Source organism: Myotis brandtii, unplaced genomic scaffold (genome assembly GCF_000412655.1).
Source record: "Myotis brandtii unplaced genomic scaffold, ASM41265v1 scaffold923, whole genome shotgun sequence".
NCBI classification, from domain to species: domain Eukaryota; kingdom Metazoa; phylum Chordata; class Mammalia; order Chiroptera; family Vespertilionidae; genus Myotis; species Myotis brandtii.
The window spans coordinates 116,251-133,148 of NW_005371804.1; the positions used below are offsets into that span (position 1 = coordinate 116,251).

The window sequence follows — 16,898 nt, forward strand, 5'->3', positions numbered from 1 at the left end:
CACACACACACACACACTGGGGATAGAGCCCTCAACCTGGGCATGTGCCCTGACCGAGAATTGAACCATGACCTGGTTCATAGGATGATGCTCAACCACTGAGCCAGGCCGGCTCGGCTGCATTGTGTTTTCATGTTTCTCTCTAAAACACATCCTAGGCCTGCAAATAAATAAGCTCACAAAGGAAGAAAGAGAGAATAGAATTTTCAGCATCCTGCGAAGGCCAGCTCAGACTCCTCCTCCTCTCAGGCAGCGATTCCTCTGACAGCGTGGGGGCTTTGGCTGGAGGGGAGTCCTGGGGGGCGGGGGGAGGTGAGAAGAACAGGAACTGGACCACGTCGGCCTCCTGAGAGTTAGCTGCTTCTGGAAAGCTCCCTCATGGTTCCACTTCTTTTCCGAACATACTTGGATATATTTGGAACAAAACTGAATAAAAGTTTGAGGTCCTCATTTGCTATCAGTACAACCAACCCTTTCTTCATTTCACTCGGTCATTTTCTTTTCTTCCCGGCCCCTCTCACCTAGGAGGATGTTTTGAAGACACGGACCCTGAGTGGAGAATTGATGGATTTCTTCCCTCTGTGAAGTGTGTTAAGCATCAGCCACACTCTGTAGAGCAGTTCGATATCAACATGAGAAGTTGGACTGTAACTGACTTAGGTCTCCTTACAGAGCTCCGGGTGCTGTCCTAAAGGATGCTCGGGTACTTGCATGATGTTATTGTTGTTGACAGGTGAACCGTGTGCTGGAATTTGTCTCCATTGGACCCATTATACAGATGAGAAAAGTGAGCCTGGGGTCGGGCTCTAACATTCTGCCAAGGTTACATAGGCAGGTGGTAGGGTGACTCTAGAGCAAACCCTGAGCACAGCAGCTGGTGAAGAGCTGCCCACGAGGCACGTGTGATTTGAATGACGCTGTTTTGTTTTTTTTCCCCCTTATAGTGAGTCCTGGGAAAGAGGACCATTTTGGGTAAAGAAACAAGCCAGAACCCGAGAGTGGAGAACGGCCTATGCTGACCACAGTTTGTAACGAATTTCCTCTTGGAATCTGCCCTGTGGCTTAGCTTTCAAACCACAGGTTCATCTTATCCAGGAAAACGTGAGTTATTTGCTTTCTTAATGTTGACATTAGCATAGATCATCCTGGATTTGTTGAGAACACGTAGAGATGGATGGGTAAAAGATGACAGAATCAGACAGGTGCCTTTATAAAGTACAGCCCCTAGAACAGCCCCTTGAACATCGACCTATGAACCAGGAGGTCACAGTTCGACCTAGAACAGCCCGGCCGGTGTGGCTCAGGGGTTGAACATCGACCTATGAACCAGGAGGTCACAGTTCGATCCCCAGTCAGGGTACATGCCCGGGTTGCAGGCTCGACCCCGAGTGGGGGGCGTGCAGGTCGCAGCCAATCAGTGATTCTCTCTCACCATTGATGTTTCTATCTCCCTTTTCTTTCCTCTCTGAAATCAATAAAAATACATTTTAAAAAAAGTAACCTGGAACAATAAAATAACCACCACCTCTGGTAGGGTGTGGCGTTTCAAGGTAGTTGTGCAAATCAGAAAACCGGTCTTTTTATTTCTGGGCGGGGTGTGCAGGTCGCAGCCGATCAGTGATTCTCTCTCACCATTGATGTTTCTATCTCCCTTTTCTTTCCTCTCTGAAATCAATAAAAATACATTTTAAAAAAAGTAACCTGGAACAATAAAATAACCACCACCTCTGGTAGGGTGTGGCGTTTCAAGGTAGTTGTGCAAATCAGAAAACCGGTCTTTTTATTTCTGGGAGGATAACATGGTGCTTAAGTCCAGCAGAGAAGAAGGGTGGTCCTGGCATTTAGATCGGGAGCACGTGGTCTCCATCCTTACAGGCTCTGCAGCTGGACTTCTCGTGGCTCAGAGAAGGGCAGAGCTGGAGGGAGCTGGTGAGCGATGTGGCCACATATCCTTCTAGTTAAGAACCCTGAGCCTCCCACGTGAAGGGCTGGCCGGCCTGGGGGCCAGGACCAGTGTCTGCTCCCTGGTCCTCATCACTTACTGTGGAGCGAATGACCCCGCAGCCGTCTGTGTCGCTATTGAGCCCTGGCTTCCGTCCTGTGTGCGGCGAGATTCCGGAGCTTCTGAAACACCAACCCGTCCCCCGTCCCAGCCTCCTGGGTAAAGCGAACGTGCCCTCCTGCTCCCGAGGTCTGACCATTTAATTAAAAAAAATTTTTTTGATTGATTTCAGAGAAGAGGGGAGAGGGAGAGAGAGAGAGAAACATCAATGATGAGAGAGAATCATCGTCCAGCTGCCTCCTGCAAGCCCCCTACTGGGGATTGAGCCCACAACCCGGGCATGTGCCCTTGATCGGGAATCGAAAGGTGACCTCCAGGTTCATAGGTCGATGCTCTACCACTGAGCCACGTCGGCCTGACCGTTTGACTTTGTGCCTTTCAGATGGCCTCGGCGAAGCTGAGGTGGCTGTACATGGCGCTGGTGGTGCTGGGCGCCCTCTGCTTGTACTTCAGCATGCATGACCTGGCCCTGTTTAGAGGAGGGCCATTCATTTTCAAGAAGGAGAGCGGGAGGTTCCTCCAGCTCCCCGCCGTGGACTGCCGGCGGGACCCCCCCTTCCTGGTCCTGCTGGTGACGTCCTCCCACGAGCAGCTGTCTGCGCGCACGGCCATCCGGAAGACGTGGGGCAGGGAGAGGGTCGTGCGTGGGAAACGGACCGAGACGGTCTTCCTCCTGGGCACCACCCCCAGCGAGGCCGCGGCCCTCGCGGTGGCCCAGGAGGGCCGGCGGCACCGCGACATCATCCAGAAGGACTTCCTGGACGTGTACCTGAACTTGACCCTGAAGACCATGATGGGCATCGAGTGGGTCCACCACTTCTGCCCGCAGGCGGCCTTCGTGATGAAGACGGACTCCGACATGTTCGTGAACGTCTCCTACCTGGTGGAGCTGCTGGTGCGGAAGAACCGCACGGCCCGGTTCGTCACCGGCTTCCTGAAGATGCACGATCTCCCCATCCGAGAGAAGCGCAGCAAGTGGTTCGTCAGCAGGTACGAGTACCCGTGGAACAAGTACCCGCCCTTCTGCTCGGGCACCGCCTACGTGTTCTCGGGCGACGTGGCCAGCCAGGTGTACAACGTCTCGGAGAGCGTCCCCTTCCTCAAGCTGGAGGACGTGTTCGTGGGGCTCTGCCTGGCCAAGCTGCGCATCAGCCTGGAGGAGCTGCACTCCGAGCAGACCTTCTTCCCGGGCGGCCTGACCTTCTCCATCTGCCGCTTCCGGAGGATCGTGGCCTGCCACCACGTGCAGCCCCAGAAGATGCTGATCTACTGGAAGGCCCTGGAGGACTCCGCGGGAGAGGAGTGTCCAGCCAAGTGAGCGGCGCATCTGGACCCGCAGCAGACAACCGGCGGGGATGTTTGTGAACCATCTCTGGACGGCCTCGCTGAGGACGGTCAGGGTCTCCGGAGGGGGCGAGGCATGGAGGGCGAGGAAGGAGAGGGGAGGGGAGGAGGGAGGGGAACCGTGATACCAGTTTTCCAAATCTGAACTAGAACGCAAGCTCGAATGAAACCGCCGATTCATTTCGAGTTAGTGCCCGAGCCATAGCAGATCCCACCTCCTGCGTCCCTACACCCTTGCACCAGGTGTTCCATGCGCACCTGTGTCTTCTCAGGTTGGGGGCCAGCATCCAGGTGAGGTGGGGCTGCTGCCATTCCCATTGACACAGGCGGAAACGGTGGCTTAGGGAGGTCTGGGAACTTGCCCTCAGGCTCACAGCCAACACACGCCGGAGCAGGGAGGAAACCTGAAGGCCATCAGAATCCAGTCCCTCCTGCCCCGCTCCTGTGCAACCCAGCCCTCCCTTGGGAGAGGACGCGGTGAGGAGGCTCGGAGCGCAGCCTCGCTGATGGCACCCTCTGTCCATGTCGGAGTATCTCCTCAACTCCTGACCCTTGTGCTCTGTAGTGCTAACGCTGCCCCCCAGCTGTCTTCTGGGTGAGTCCCTATTAGCAGCCTGGCACCCAGCTCATCCCAGACGCTGGGCCAGTGGCTGCAGCTCAGGCCCTGAGAAATGGCCGTTCCGGACACATCAGTGTGCACACGTTTTACTCAGACATCACCGCAGGGCCTGGCCCGTGTGCAGACCTGGCCACACGGCTGACCTCCCCAGGCGCATGGCACGTGCCCTGAGCCACCGGTGGCGTCCTGTCTGCTCCAGACGCACTCCATCTGCACGTTAGGTCTCTAGGTTCAAACGGGAGGCCAGTGGGCGCAAGGCTCGGCCAGGGAAGGGTTCTGGAGCTTTTCTGGGAATCCAGGTGCATTTGGGTTAAGTTGCTTTCAAGGACCCCCCGGGACACTGGTCGCTGGATGAGCCCTGGTCCAGGGGGGCGGTCTCCCCGTGTCTGTTCCCCAAGCCTGACCCAAGCTCATCTTCTTCGAATTTCTCGTGTGGCCAAGGAGCAGCTGTTTTGTGGTGTGGAGTTCAACCTGCAGCGTCCTTCTCCCAGGAGGACTGTGCGGCCTGCTCTTCAGGGTGGCGTGAAAGCGAGGCACTTCTCTGCAGCGGTCTCTGCCCATTCAGCCACCGTCACGTGACGTGCAAGGCCGTCTTGCTGCTGGTCGCAGGATGAATGGTTCCTCCTGTTGACTTTTTGGACTTGACTTTGCCAGGTTCATAGGTTGATGCTCTACCACTGATCCACGCCGGCTGAGCCTGATGGTTTGACTTTGTGCCTTTCAGATGGCCTCGGCGAAGCTGAGGTGGCTGTACATGGCGCTGGTGGTGCTGGGCGCCCTCTGCTTGTACTTCAGCATGCATGACCTGGCCCTGTTTAAGCAGCTGTTTTGTGGTGTGGAGTTCAACCTGCAACGTCCTTCTCCCAGGAGGACTGTGCGGCCTGCTCTTCAGGGTGGCGTGAAAGCGAGGCACTTCTCTGCAGCGGTCTCTGCCCATTCAGCCACCGTCACGTGACGTGCAAGGCCGTCTTGCTGCTGGTCGCAGGATGAATGGTTCCTCCTGTTGACTTTTTGGACTTGACTTTGCCAGGTTCATAGGTTGATGCTCTACCACTGATCCACGCCGGCTGAGCCTGACAGTTTGACTTTGTGCCTTTCAGATGGCCTCGGCGAAGCTGAGGTGGCTGTACATGGCGCTGGTGGTGCTGGGCGCCCTCTGCTTGTACTTCAGCATGCATGACCTGGCCCTGTTTAGAGGAGGGCCATTCACGTGGCTGCGTAACAGACATGTTGGACGAAGCTCTGGCCCGAACTCAGAGCAGGTGTTTGCTGCAAGATGGTCACGGCCGTGTTAAATTGCAAAGCGAGGTCTGCGTCCTATTTTGCACAGCATTTGGGTGTGTGGGGACCGGCTGCTTCTTGCAGGCGTGTTCCCTTATCCCGGCTGCTCTGACGTGCGGGGTCATGTTCGGAAGAGCCTCCTTCTCAGCTGGGAATCCAGGGATTGAGCGCGTTTCCCGAAGCCCAGCTGTTGCCAGGGCCACGCGCCGCCGTCCAGCAGCCTGGGCTGCCCCTGATCCCCAAGACGATGGTGGCGTCTGAGGGGAAAGGGGTTGTTTGGGCCGTAGGGCTGGGTCTGTGCTTAGATGCCCACCTCGTCTGGTGTGTGTGTCCATGTGGCCACGGGGCTCGGTGGGTGAGGCGTGGCCGAGGCCAGTCCAGCCAGCTGCCTCTGCACGCGGATGGTCAGGCGTTACTTCTCTTCTTTTTATCTCAGTTTTCTCATCTGAATAACGGGACAGGAGTGGTTCCCACCTCACAGGGCTATTGTGCCGGTTGAGGCAGTGTGTGTAGATCACTCCATGTCGTGGGGCAGTCAGAAGAGCAAGGCGATGTTTGCTTCTGCAGGTGCCCCCAGCGTTCTCAGCTGCTGGGGCGGCAGCGTGGAGCTTGAGCGCTCACTTGTTCTCGCCTTTGCACAATCAGTTGCACACGTATTACACAACACGCGTGCGCCACGTGCTGCGTGGGGTGTGGTGGAAACATGGTCTGCGGGAGTGGTCTGCGGTCAGTCTCGCGATTCAGAGACTCACCTGACCGCCAACTTCCAGGCAGGATATCCAGAGAGAGTGAGAAAAGGTGAAAGAGATCAACAGCCTCTCGAATCTGGGTGTGTCCCTTCCACGCGAGAGCTGGGCGTGCACCGCTCAGTCATCGGCACCCCTTTGCGTGGGTCTGCAGGCCGCGAGGGGGAGGCCAGGTGGTGCCCGCGGGCTCCCGCGCCAGCACCCGGCGGCTCTGTGATGGACTGAGCGCTTCACACGTGTGGTTTCCTTTCGTGGCTGCCGTGCCTCCTGGGAACAATGAGAAGGTATTTCCCTCCCACTTGGCAGTACTTGTTTTCTCACGATTTTTTAAAAGAACTCATTTTCAGCATTTGCCCCATCAGCGCTGGCATTTTAGCTCTTTTCCCGGAGGTGGTAACGATCAGTCAGGCCTCCTCTCTCTGTCCAGGTCCCTGGTGTGATGCCTGGAGGGAGGAGATAGGAGAAATGGATCCATTGGGTTAAAGGTGATCTCACTAAGGGGTGTCCAGCGGAAGGCTGGGCTGGAGACGAGGATTAAGTGAACTGTAACCCCTCAGACACCAGCTCCCGAGCCTCTTAGAGATTGTCATTGCCGCTTATTTTTATTTCTGTTTTGGTTGCACACGATCCACAAGTCCGTATGTGAACATTAGGAAACTTTCATGGGCTGAGGTGTTTTTGAAGCAAACTCTCAGTTCTGTCCCTGGGAGAGAATGCTGCTTACACCCTCCGTGTGACAATAAACGGAAGGATCTGTGGCTGTGGGAACTTAGATGCGCGAGTTCCTCTCCGTTTTCCTGCTTTTCAGGGGTGACACCAGGAAAGGACCGCTGCTCTCCGAAACTGAGCGGAGAGCCGCCCCCCCCCCCCCCCCCCACCCCCGGGTGTGGGGCACAGAGCCACAAAGGGCAGCTGGGCACACGCCTATCTGAATACGGACAAATTAGTTTTAAATTAATTTTAGAAATGATTTTTACTTACCAGACCTAATCAACCTTAAATATAAGTGGAAAAATGAATTCACAGCCAAATGTTTTTGGTATCACATGGTGGTTGGTTTTCTTTCCTTTTCTTTTTATTTTTGGAAGGAATGGTAAAAATTTAAATTTTTCCTGGAGTAAGTACAACAGTGAGAAAACACTCAGGCTTCCTGGCTGACCATGGTGGAGGGAGGAAGAAGAGAGCGGAGTTAAGGTCGGCTCTGAGAGCTCTGACCTGGCTGGACATGAGGTTGGGGTTCCTGCAGTAGAAGAGCAGCGGAGATGAGATGCAGAGAGTGAGTCAGAGACCTGCGGAGAAATAGAACCAATAGGAGGTGGAGACGAGCGCCATTGATTTTAAGGAATTGTCTCCAACAAGGGCTGATGTTGCATTCTTTTAAAAAATATATACTTTTTATTGACTTCAGAGAGAGGAAGGGAGAGGGAGAGATAGAAACATCAATGATGAGAGAGAATCATTGATCGGCTGCCTCCTGTACACCCCCTTCTGGGGATCAAGCCCACAGCCCAGGCTTGTGCCCTGACTGGGAATTGAACCGTGACCTCCTGGATCACATAGGTCGATGCTCAACCACTGAGCCACGCCAGCCGGGCTGATGTTGCGTTCTTGAGTCTGAAGGCGGGAACTTCAGGCTGAGTTTCTATGTTGTCGTTCTGAGAACAATTCCGTCTTCGGGAAAACTCCCTCTGTGCTCTGAAGCCTTCAACGGGTTAGATGAGGCCCGTCCATGTTATAAAGGGTAATCTGCTCGACTCAATGTCCACTCGCTTAAATGTCACTCTTTACTGAAGGCTGCCGATTTTCTGTTTACCGCATGTTTAAAATACCTTCACCGCAACATGCAGGCTGGTGTGGACCCAACACCCGGGTCCCACAGCCTCGCCTCGCTGACCTTCAGCGTGAACCATCACCGTGAGCTTGTCATACGTGCCAAGTGTGCAGGGCTGGCCAGACACCCCGGTGGCTGTCCACGAGGCCATGTCTCTCTAGGAAGGAGCCGGGCCATTGGCTTGTCGGCAGGAGCTTTGCAAAGCCAGAGTGTCCATCTTGGTTTCCCTTCTCTTCCTATGACCTTGCCAGGTCCCTGAGGCCTTGGAGGAGCTTTATTCTCCCCACCGTTATGGGTGTTGTTATGATCCTTAGCACGGGGGTGCCCTGGCTGGCTTCCAGGGAGAATTTCTATCTTCCTCACACACTCCTGTGGCTTTTCATTGGATGCAGAGTCTCTGGTCTTCTCTCCCCAGACAGACACTGGCGTGTGGCCTGGGCTGGTTAAGTGGCTCAGAGATGAATTGGCCCTAGAATGGCTGATGCTGGTTCTTTCTGGCTACTCCATGGAGATGTTTGCCTCTAAGAAGATTCTGGAGGCGCTGGTGCCTACCGCTTATCGGAAGTGGGGGTGCCCGAGAATCACAGGGGGTCCCAGTCTTGCCTCTGCCACTGATGTGCCCGGTGGCCGCAGACCAGTCTTTCCTGGTCTCTGGCTTTGAGTTCCCCTGCAGACCTGGCTAGGCATCAAGCTCTAATATTTCTACCTACGAGCCATCAGGGTGGGTCATTTCTGTCAGACGCTCTGTCAGAGGCTCACGCACATGGGATCTGGCCTGAGTCAGTGTGTGTGACCATCTGCTCAAGGACTTACGGGCACAGGTGACAGGCTGTCAGACACAATCAACCTTAAATCTGAGTGGAAAAATCAATTCCAGGGCCAAGTGTATCTGGTGTCACACTGTTTTGTATTATCGGTTTGTTCTACTACCTCCCTTCTCTGGGTTAAGAAGTTAATGCCCGATGCGTGCAGAGTGTAGACGGCCAGTGTGGCATTTACACAGCCCGGCCCAGAGACCCTGCCATGCACATGCTCAGGGGAAGTCAGTGCAAGGCCAGGGTCTCAAGGGTCCCGTCCGTCAGTCCCCACACAGAGAGAGAAACCAAAGAGGTGATGAGACCCTTAGTTAAGTTGTGCTTTGGAAAATACCAGACTGGGGAGAATTGGCTTAGTTTATACCTGGTCAAATAAGAGAGCAAGGACAATCCAGCATGATTAGAAATCACTTAATGTCAGCCAAGGGGATGTTGTGGTCAGATTTTTGTATTTCCTAAGAGACAGTAAATAAAAGTAAATTTTTATGTTATTGAATGATACTTGAAAATATTGTTTCCCTGTATTTCAGAGGGATCTACTAAACTCTTATGTCATATTTTGGGAGTAGGCATAAGTATTTATGATTTATTAATAATGGTACACATATTTAATAAACATTAAATTACTAAAACAGCATAATGCTCTTACATTGGTTAGTTTTAAGTTATAGCTAGACGTGATAAACTTGAGCTCTTCCTGAAAACTTGGCAATGTATGGACTAAACTGGACAATATTATTTTTTACATGATGTTTTCTTTTTTATTTATTTAAAAAAATATTGTTGAAAGAATTACAGATATCCTTCATTTTCCCTTCCATTGCCCCCTTCCACCCAGTTCCTGCCCTACCCCAGGCCTTCATCACCCTATTGTCTGTGTCCATAGGTAATGCATATGTGCGTATAAGGTCTTTGGTTAATCTCTCCGCCACCCCCCTCCCCTCTGAGATTCGTCAGTCTGTTCCATGTTTTCATGTCTCTGATTCTATATTATTTATCAGTTTATCTTGTTCATTAGATTTCTTGTTCATTTATTTTGATTGTTAGATTCAATTGTTGATAGATATGTATTTATTGCCATTTTATTGTTCATATTTTTTATCTCTTCCCTCCTCCTCCTCCTCCTCCTCCTCTTCCTCCTCCAATACTAGTTTGGTGGTGATGAACTCCTTTAGCTTTTTCTTGTCTGTGAAGCTCTTTAGCTGACCTTCAATTCTAAATGATAGCTTTGCTGGGTAGAGTAATCATGGTTGTAAGTCACTTTGGATATTTCTTGCCACTCCCTTCTGACCTGCAAAGTTTTTGTTGAGAAATCAGCTGACAGTCATATGGGCACTTCCTTGTAGGTAACTAACTGCTTTTCTCTTGCTGCTTCTTTTAAGATTCTCTCTTTGTCTTTAACCTTTGGCATTTTAATTATTATGTATCTTGGTGTGGGCCTCTTTGGGATCCTCTTATTTGTGACTTCTGTGCTTCCTGGACTTGTAAGTCTATTTCTTTAAAACTTCCCAGATAAGGGAAGTTTTCTGTCATTATTTCTTCAAATAGGTTTTCAATATATTGCTCTCTCTCTTCTCCTTCTGGCACTCCCATAATGTGAATGTTGGTACATTTGAAGTTGTCCCAGAGGCTCCTTACACTGTCTTCATATTTTTGAATTCTTTTTTCTTTTTGCTCTTCTGATTGGGTGTTTTTTGCTTCCTCATATTCCAAATCCTTGATTTGATTCTCAGAATTCTCTACTCTACTGTTGAATCCCTGTAAATTATTCTTTATTTCAGTTAGTGTGTGCTTAATTTCTGACTGGTCTTTTTTATGTCTTTGACATTCTCACTAAGATCCTTGAAAGTCTCAGTAAGTCCCATGAAACTCTCATTGTCCTTTGACGTTCTCATTAAGATCCTTGAGTAATCTTATAACCGTTGTTTTGAACTTTGTGTCCAATAGCTTGCTTGCTTCCATTTCTTTCATTTGTAACATGTTTCTTTGTCTCCATATTTTGGCTGCTGCCTTATGTTTGTTTCTATGTACTAGATAGAGCTGGTATGTCTCCTGGAATCTATAGAGTGGCCTTGTATGATAGGAGTACTGTAGGGCCCAGTGGCTCAGCCTCCCCAGTCACCTGAGCTGGACACTCTTGGTGTGACCCTGTGTGGGCTGGGTGCACAGTCTTGTTGTAGTTGAGCCTTGAATGGCATCACTGGGAGGAATTGGACTCCAGGCCAATTGGCTGTGAGAACCAGCTGCATCTACAATGGAAGAGCTTCTGTGCAGGAGACACCCCTACGGAGCAGGACTTGCTTCAGTGGGGCTTTGGTGCTCACTGAGTCTGCCCCTTAAGTGTGTCCCTTGTGGATGTGTAGAGTTGTAATATGCTATGGCCTGAAGCTGCCCACCAGGTGACTGGCTCTGGGACCTTCCAGGAGGTGCAAATTCAGCCACTGCCTGGAGCCACCCAACAGAAGATACAGAGAGATGGCTGTTATTTATATTGGGTTAAGAAGTGTCCAAGTGAGGTCCAGCTGTGAGGCAAGGCAGGCTGGTGCTAGTGCTGAGAGTGTTGGGCCTTTTATTGATAGGTTTGGGGCACGCTGACTCCAGCTGCTGCTTGTTTAAGAGATTTTAGCAAATTCTGAAGCCTTAGCCAGGACAGGCCATTCGTATGGAAAAGCAGCTGCAAACAGGTTGGGTGGGGCTGAAAATTGGATGGGATGGGGTCTCAGGGAATCACAAGGGTAGAGTGAACAGTGTGGAAAACACTGGTGGAAACTCAGATATGGCTGCCAGTCAACTCTGCGACAGGGGAGGTCCCAGCACAGAAACAATGATCTCTGAAAGCACCCCTGTCTGGGAGAAAGCCACCCCGAGTTCCTGCCCCAATGCCAGACAGCCCAGTTCCTCCCTGTATGTCCCTAAAACCACCGCCCGGTGCTGGAGCTCAGAGGAAGCTGAACTGTGTAAGTTCTCGTGTTGGCCCTTTAAGAGGAACACCTGGGACTCCAGCAGCTTCCATGTCACTCAGCCACAATCCCCACTGGTTTTTACAGCCTGAAGTTATGGGGACTTCTCTTCCCAGCTTTGGAACCCTGGACTAGAGGTCTGGTATGGGGCTGGGATCTCTGCTTCTCATGGGAGGCCTTGGAGATATCCCTCCCGATTCAAGATACGCCACACGTGCATCTTGGATCAGCCCCTTTTGTGCCTCTACTCCTCCTACCAGTCTCAATGCACTTCCTTCTTTACTTCTCTAGTTGTAGGACTTCCATTCAGCCAGGTTTCAGGTGGTTCTGAATGGTGGTGGTTCTGTATTTTAGTTATAATTTCGATGTGGTTGTGGGAGGTGGCCAGTACTGGTGTTTACCTTTGCTGCCTTCTTGGTTCTCCTAAATGATGTTTTCTATACTTATTTTGTGTTTGGGAAAATATTTTTAACATTCGACTTTGGTATGTTTAGGAAAATATGTTGAACAACCTTGACATACTTCCTTTGTAAGAGATAGAAATTTCTTGTTTCACTTGGACTTCCAAAGTAAAGTCCAACTCTTGGAGGGTCTTTAAGGGTCAGGGCCAGGAGTGGGTAGTGGGAGGGGAGAGGCATCCTGCGGGAATTATACACCAGGGCATTATGCTGCAGGCATCCTTTGGCGTTTTCATTCTCTCAGGTATATTTATATTTTTGAGAAACTATTATTTCAGTTTAAGGAACCAAGCCTTGTTGACAGATATGATTGTACCTTTAGAATCTTCATGCTGACTTATCTCTGAGGCATAGATTGGATCCCTGATCTTTCAAAGTGTCATGTAAATGAAAATAAAATGATTGACACAGGTGTGTTTTCTTTGACTTCAGCTTGTATTTGCCACAATGCTTGTGATGCTGTGAACCTGGAAATCACCGTTCACACACACTCCCTGCAGGTTGCATCCCCAGACTGTCTCAAACAAAACAAAAGTTGGGGGGTAGGGAGGGGATGCAGGGCTGTGTGTGTGTGTGTGGGGGGGGCATGGGATGCCTGGAGGTGAGTAGAGAAGGGAACGTCTTCTCAGGACGAGTGACCTGCTCCTCCCTACCCTGCAGCCAGGCCTTGTCCCCTTAGGGGCCCATCCTGCCCCTCCTGTCCTTTCCACTTCCCCTCTCAGACTCCCCTCCCACCACTCTCTTCCTCCATCCCATCTGCAGCTCTAGTCTAGAACATTCTAGAGCATTCTCACAGCTCACCGGCATACTCTCACCTTCCAGTCAGAGACAAACTTTCTAGACGCTCCTCCTTTGCCAGTACCGTCCTCTTCTTTTTCCCCTTAATACTAAAACTTCCCAAAAGACAGCCTTCCCACCAGCACCCAGAGGGGCAGGAGGAGACCAGAGTCCTGTGTCACGGAGGCCATGGAGAGAGAGCAAAAAGAGGGAGAAGGTGGCTAGCAGAGTAAACGTGTCTGACGTTCATGGAAAAGAGGACCCGAGGCTGCTCAACCCCAGGGGTGTCACGAGGCACTTGGCAAGAGCCCTTTCGGCAGCAAAGGGAGAGGAATCCTGAAGGAAGTGAGTAATGGCATGCACCGAAGGCAAGGAAGGGGAGCCAGTGCCATTTCTTTTCTCTTATCCAGTTTGGGTAAAAGTGTGTGTGCAGAGGATGTCAGTGATTGACTGGTTATGAATGAGAGACAAGGGATCTCGGTGAAGGTTGAGGGTGCTGACATTCAATCTCACTCTAGGTGCTGGGAGGTGGGTGGAGAGAGACATTCACGTTTATTTGTCCTGGGTCTAACAAGAATCACTGGTGAATGACAGAAGACTGGAAGCAACCCAGATGCCCATCAAGATCTTGGCTCCCTTGAACAAAATGGTCCATCCCCACAACGGACCACTCAGGAGAAGTGAAAAAGGACAGAGAAGGTTTCTCTCTATTGATATGGATTGATGTCCAGGATATATTGTTAGGGGGAAAACACAGGGTACAGACCAATGTTTGCTACCTCTAGTGTAAATATATCGATTTGCTTGTATTTTCAAAAAGACTAAAAGGACATACAAAAGTAATAGTAATGTTATCCAAAGGGAAAGGGTTGGAGAGGTTTCCACAAATATATTTTTGAACCATGCAAATGTCTTACATAGTTTAACAAATTTAATCAAAGTAAGATTAAAAAAGCAATTCCTAAAAATGGAAAGCAATGGATTCTACCCCTATCAAGTTGTAGCAGAACCACACAGAAAAAAATTTTCCTTGGTGACTTTAAAACTCAATATTTTGACTCTACATCCCTAGGAAAAGATGTTCTAAGAATCAAAGCAAGAGCAAATAACTCCATTTGGTACTTTTACTGTTGTTGGTGATATTCATATTGTTATTATGGAACTATTATATGCTTATTAATGCAAAGCAAATACACAATTATTATACTGTATTAGAAAGTGCTGGGGTCCAACCCCAGCAGGTCCAGGGGTCCCCAAAGGTGTGGACGGAGTCGGCGAAGAAGAAATGACACGGGGACAGCCTTCAGTTGATCAGCAGCCTAGTCAGGACCTCTAGCCAGGATCTCCAGCCAAAGTTCTGGTCGGGATCTCCAGCCAAGTTCTGGTTAGGATCTGATGATTATTGTCTTGTTACATCTGTATTTATACCAGTCGATTTTAATCCTGTCAATTTCTATTGCAAAGGTTAGGGCGTTTCTTATCTCCATTCCAGGGAGTAAAGATTATGTAGCTTAAGCGTGATTGCTTGTAGTTAAAGTGATTAACTACCTGCCTGGCACTTAGTTAAGGGGTTGTATCCCCTCCCTAACCTCAGGGAAAAATCCCCACCTGGGGAAACAACCTTTCTCGGAGAGGTGACCTTGGTTAAAACACATGGCGCTAAGGAGAGCAAACATATTAAGAACAATATGCTATATATGCCAGGTCCCTTGAAACATATGCTGTGCAGATGTTTCTTTCCTGCAGCGACTGTGTCAAGCAGCAAGGATGGACCGGCTTCTGGCAAGAAAGCAAGATTTCCAGTATAAAACAGATACACGCATAAAATCAAATAAGTTAAATAAAAACCCTATAACATTAAATTTGAATGGGAAATATCAGAATGGTCTTATGGTGTTTTTATCTTTAAAAATATTTCTGAGCTCTGTCCATCACAAAGGCTAAGAAGCAATGACACCCAGATTGTGCCTTCTACTACAGTTTCCCCACAAAAGGTATCAGAGTTCCTCGAAAAGAAGGACTGATTTATGGTCTGAAGCAGAAAAAGAGCAGAATGAGACTCATCCTGCTATGCCAGAAAGCAGCAAACCTGTTGAAGGGGCAGCACAGTGGGGACCACGGGGTGCTGGAGGGCAGAGAGAGGTCATAGGCCAAGGAATCCAGGTGGCAAATAACTTACTAGAAAAATCTCAATTGGAACCTCATCCAATTGAGGTTGGTAGTGTGTTTTGGGGACCCTTTTGAAATGGTGCTCCTCAGTTTGGAAGTGGCCGAGGTCCCAGTGAGCCACGGCAGTACTACTGATACTAGTAACAGAGGGCACAGTTGAGTTAGCTGATTATGAAACAGTGTGTGTGTTTCCTCCACAGACTCTTGGACTATCACAGCAAGCAGGGGGTGTGTATGCCATTGAATATTTTTTCTCTACAGCCTGACACCAATATATTTTACTTTCTTATTGGAGAATTTTATTGCCATTAAAAAATGGCTTGGGCCCTAGCCGGTTTGGCTCAGTGGATAAAGTGTCGGCCTGTCGACTGAAGGGGCCCAGGTTTGGGTCTGGCCAAGGGCACATGCCTGGGTTGCAGGCTCGATCCCCAGTAGGGGGTGTGCAGGAAGCAGCCAATTAATGATTCTCTCTCATCACTGATGTTTCTATCTCTCCCTCTCCCTTCCTCTCTATAAAAATCAATAAAAATATATTTTAAAATGGCTTGGCAGCCCTGGCTGGTGTGGCTCAGTTGGTTGGGTCATCATCCCATGTACTGAAAGGTGGCGGGATTGATTCCTGGTCAGGGCACATACCCAGGTTGTAGGTTTGATCACTGGTTGGGGCACCTATGGAAGGCAACCAATTAATGTTCTCATGTTCTCTCTCACATAGATGTTTCTCTCTCTCTCTCTCTCTCTCTCCCCCCTCTCACTCTTCCCCTCTCTCTAAAAAATCAATAAGCATATCCTTGGGTGAGGATTAAAAAAGGCTTGGCAGACAAAAATGAAAAATGAATAGAAGCTAAGCAATATTTGTAGCTTCTGAGAATTATAACGATGGGACAAAATAATATAACTGGATTGGGAAGATAATATGTTAGAGATTCATGTCACCAGCAGTGTAACTGACAGTTGTCCTCACAGGAAGCTGTGCTTGCCATGGGAGTGTCAATGTGCTGGCCAATCTCACTGACCCCCTCAGGGGCACAACCCTTTGTTTCACTCAAGGAAATCTTTTCAGTCAGCTATTTGACTTACAACCCTCAGTTAAGACCTTTAAAAACAGAATAAACAAAAAGGAGATTTTTCTCCCAGCAATGTAATAATGTAATATACTGACAACAAATGTGTTTGTAGAATGTGGGCATGGCAAAGAGCACACAGCGACCTTGAGTTTGTAACTTAGCACCTTGAGTTTGTGTGCTGTGAATGTTTTCCAAAGCCCAGGCTCTGTTGGCCAATGACTCTGCGAGGTGGGCAGAGGGGTTCTGCCCACCTCCCATTTTGGGGAGGACAGATAAGATTCAGGCACCTGTCCCCTCCTCACTTTTCCTAACACTCCACTTCTTGTCCTGCTTGTCTGTTTACAGATGGTGCTATCAGCAGAGCGGGTTAATACCTCAAGATCTTCCAACTCTTGTCGCTTTCCTAGCCTCCCTTGAGATTGGTTTGGGGCCAGAGTCATTCTTCATTTCCACTTGGTTCTTATTGATGGTTTCTACCTCCTTTTTTTTGCTGCTATAGTTCTTACTAAGTTCCATAATGTTCTCATTAAGTTGCTTGAAGTTCTGACAAGTTGTTTGAGCACCCTTATAACCATTACTTGGAATTCTTTATCTGACAAATTGCTTGCCTCTATTTCATTTAGTTCCTTTTCTGGCGATTCCTCCTTTTCTTTCATTTGGGGGTGTTTCTTTGTCTCCCCATTTTTGTTGTCTCTTTGTATTTGTTTATGTATTAGATCAGACTGCTATGCCTCCCAGACTTGGTGGGTGGTCCTATGTAGCAGGTGTT

General features: G+C 49.6%; 1 protein-coding gene across 2 annotated transcripts in view; it reads left to right on the forward strand.

Moving 5' to 3' along the window:
* The window catches only part of B3GALT5 (UDP-Gal:betaGlcNAc beta 1,3-galactosyltransferase, polypeptide 5), an 81,843-nt gene extending 77,838 nt beyond the window's left edge, over positions 1-4,005 (forward strand). Inside the window, exons 1-3 of one of the 2 annotated variants that reach the window (XM_005885678.2) lie at positions 527-703; positions 945-1,101; positions 2,445-4,005. In XM_005885678.2, coding sequence (XP_005885740.1) covers positions 2,445-3,380 — 936 coding nt within the window. In that variant the 5' untranslated portion in view covers positions 527-703; positions 945-1,101 and the 3' untranslated portion in view covers positions 3,381-4,005. Of the gene's footprint in view, positions 1-526; positions 704-944; positions 1,102-2,444 lie in introns of those variants that run through there. The other variant, XM_005885677.2, reaches the window with a different exon arrangement.
* The last annotated feature ends 12,893 nt before the right edge of the window (positions 4,006-16,898 follow it).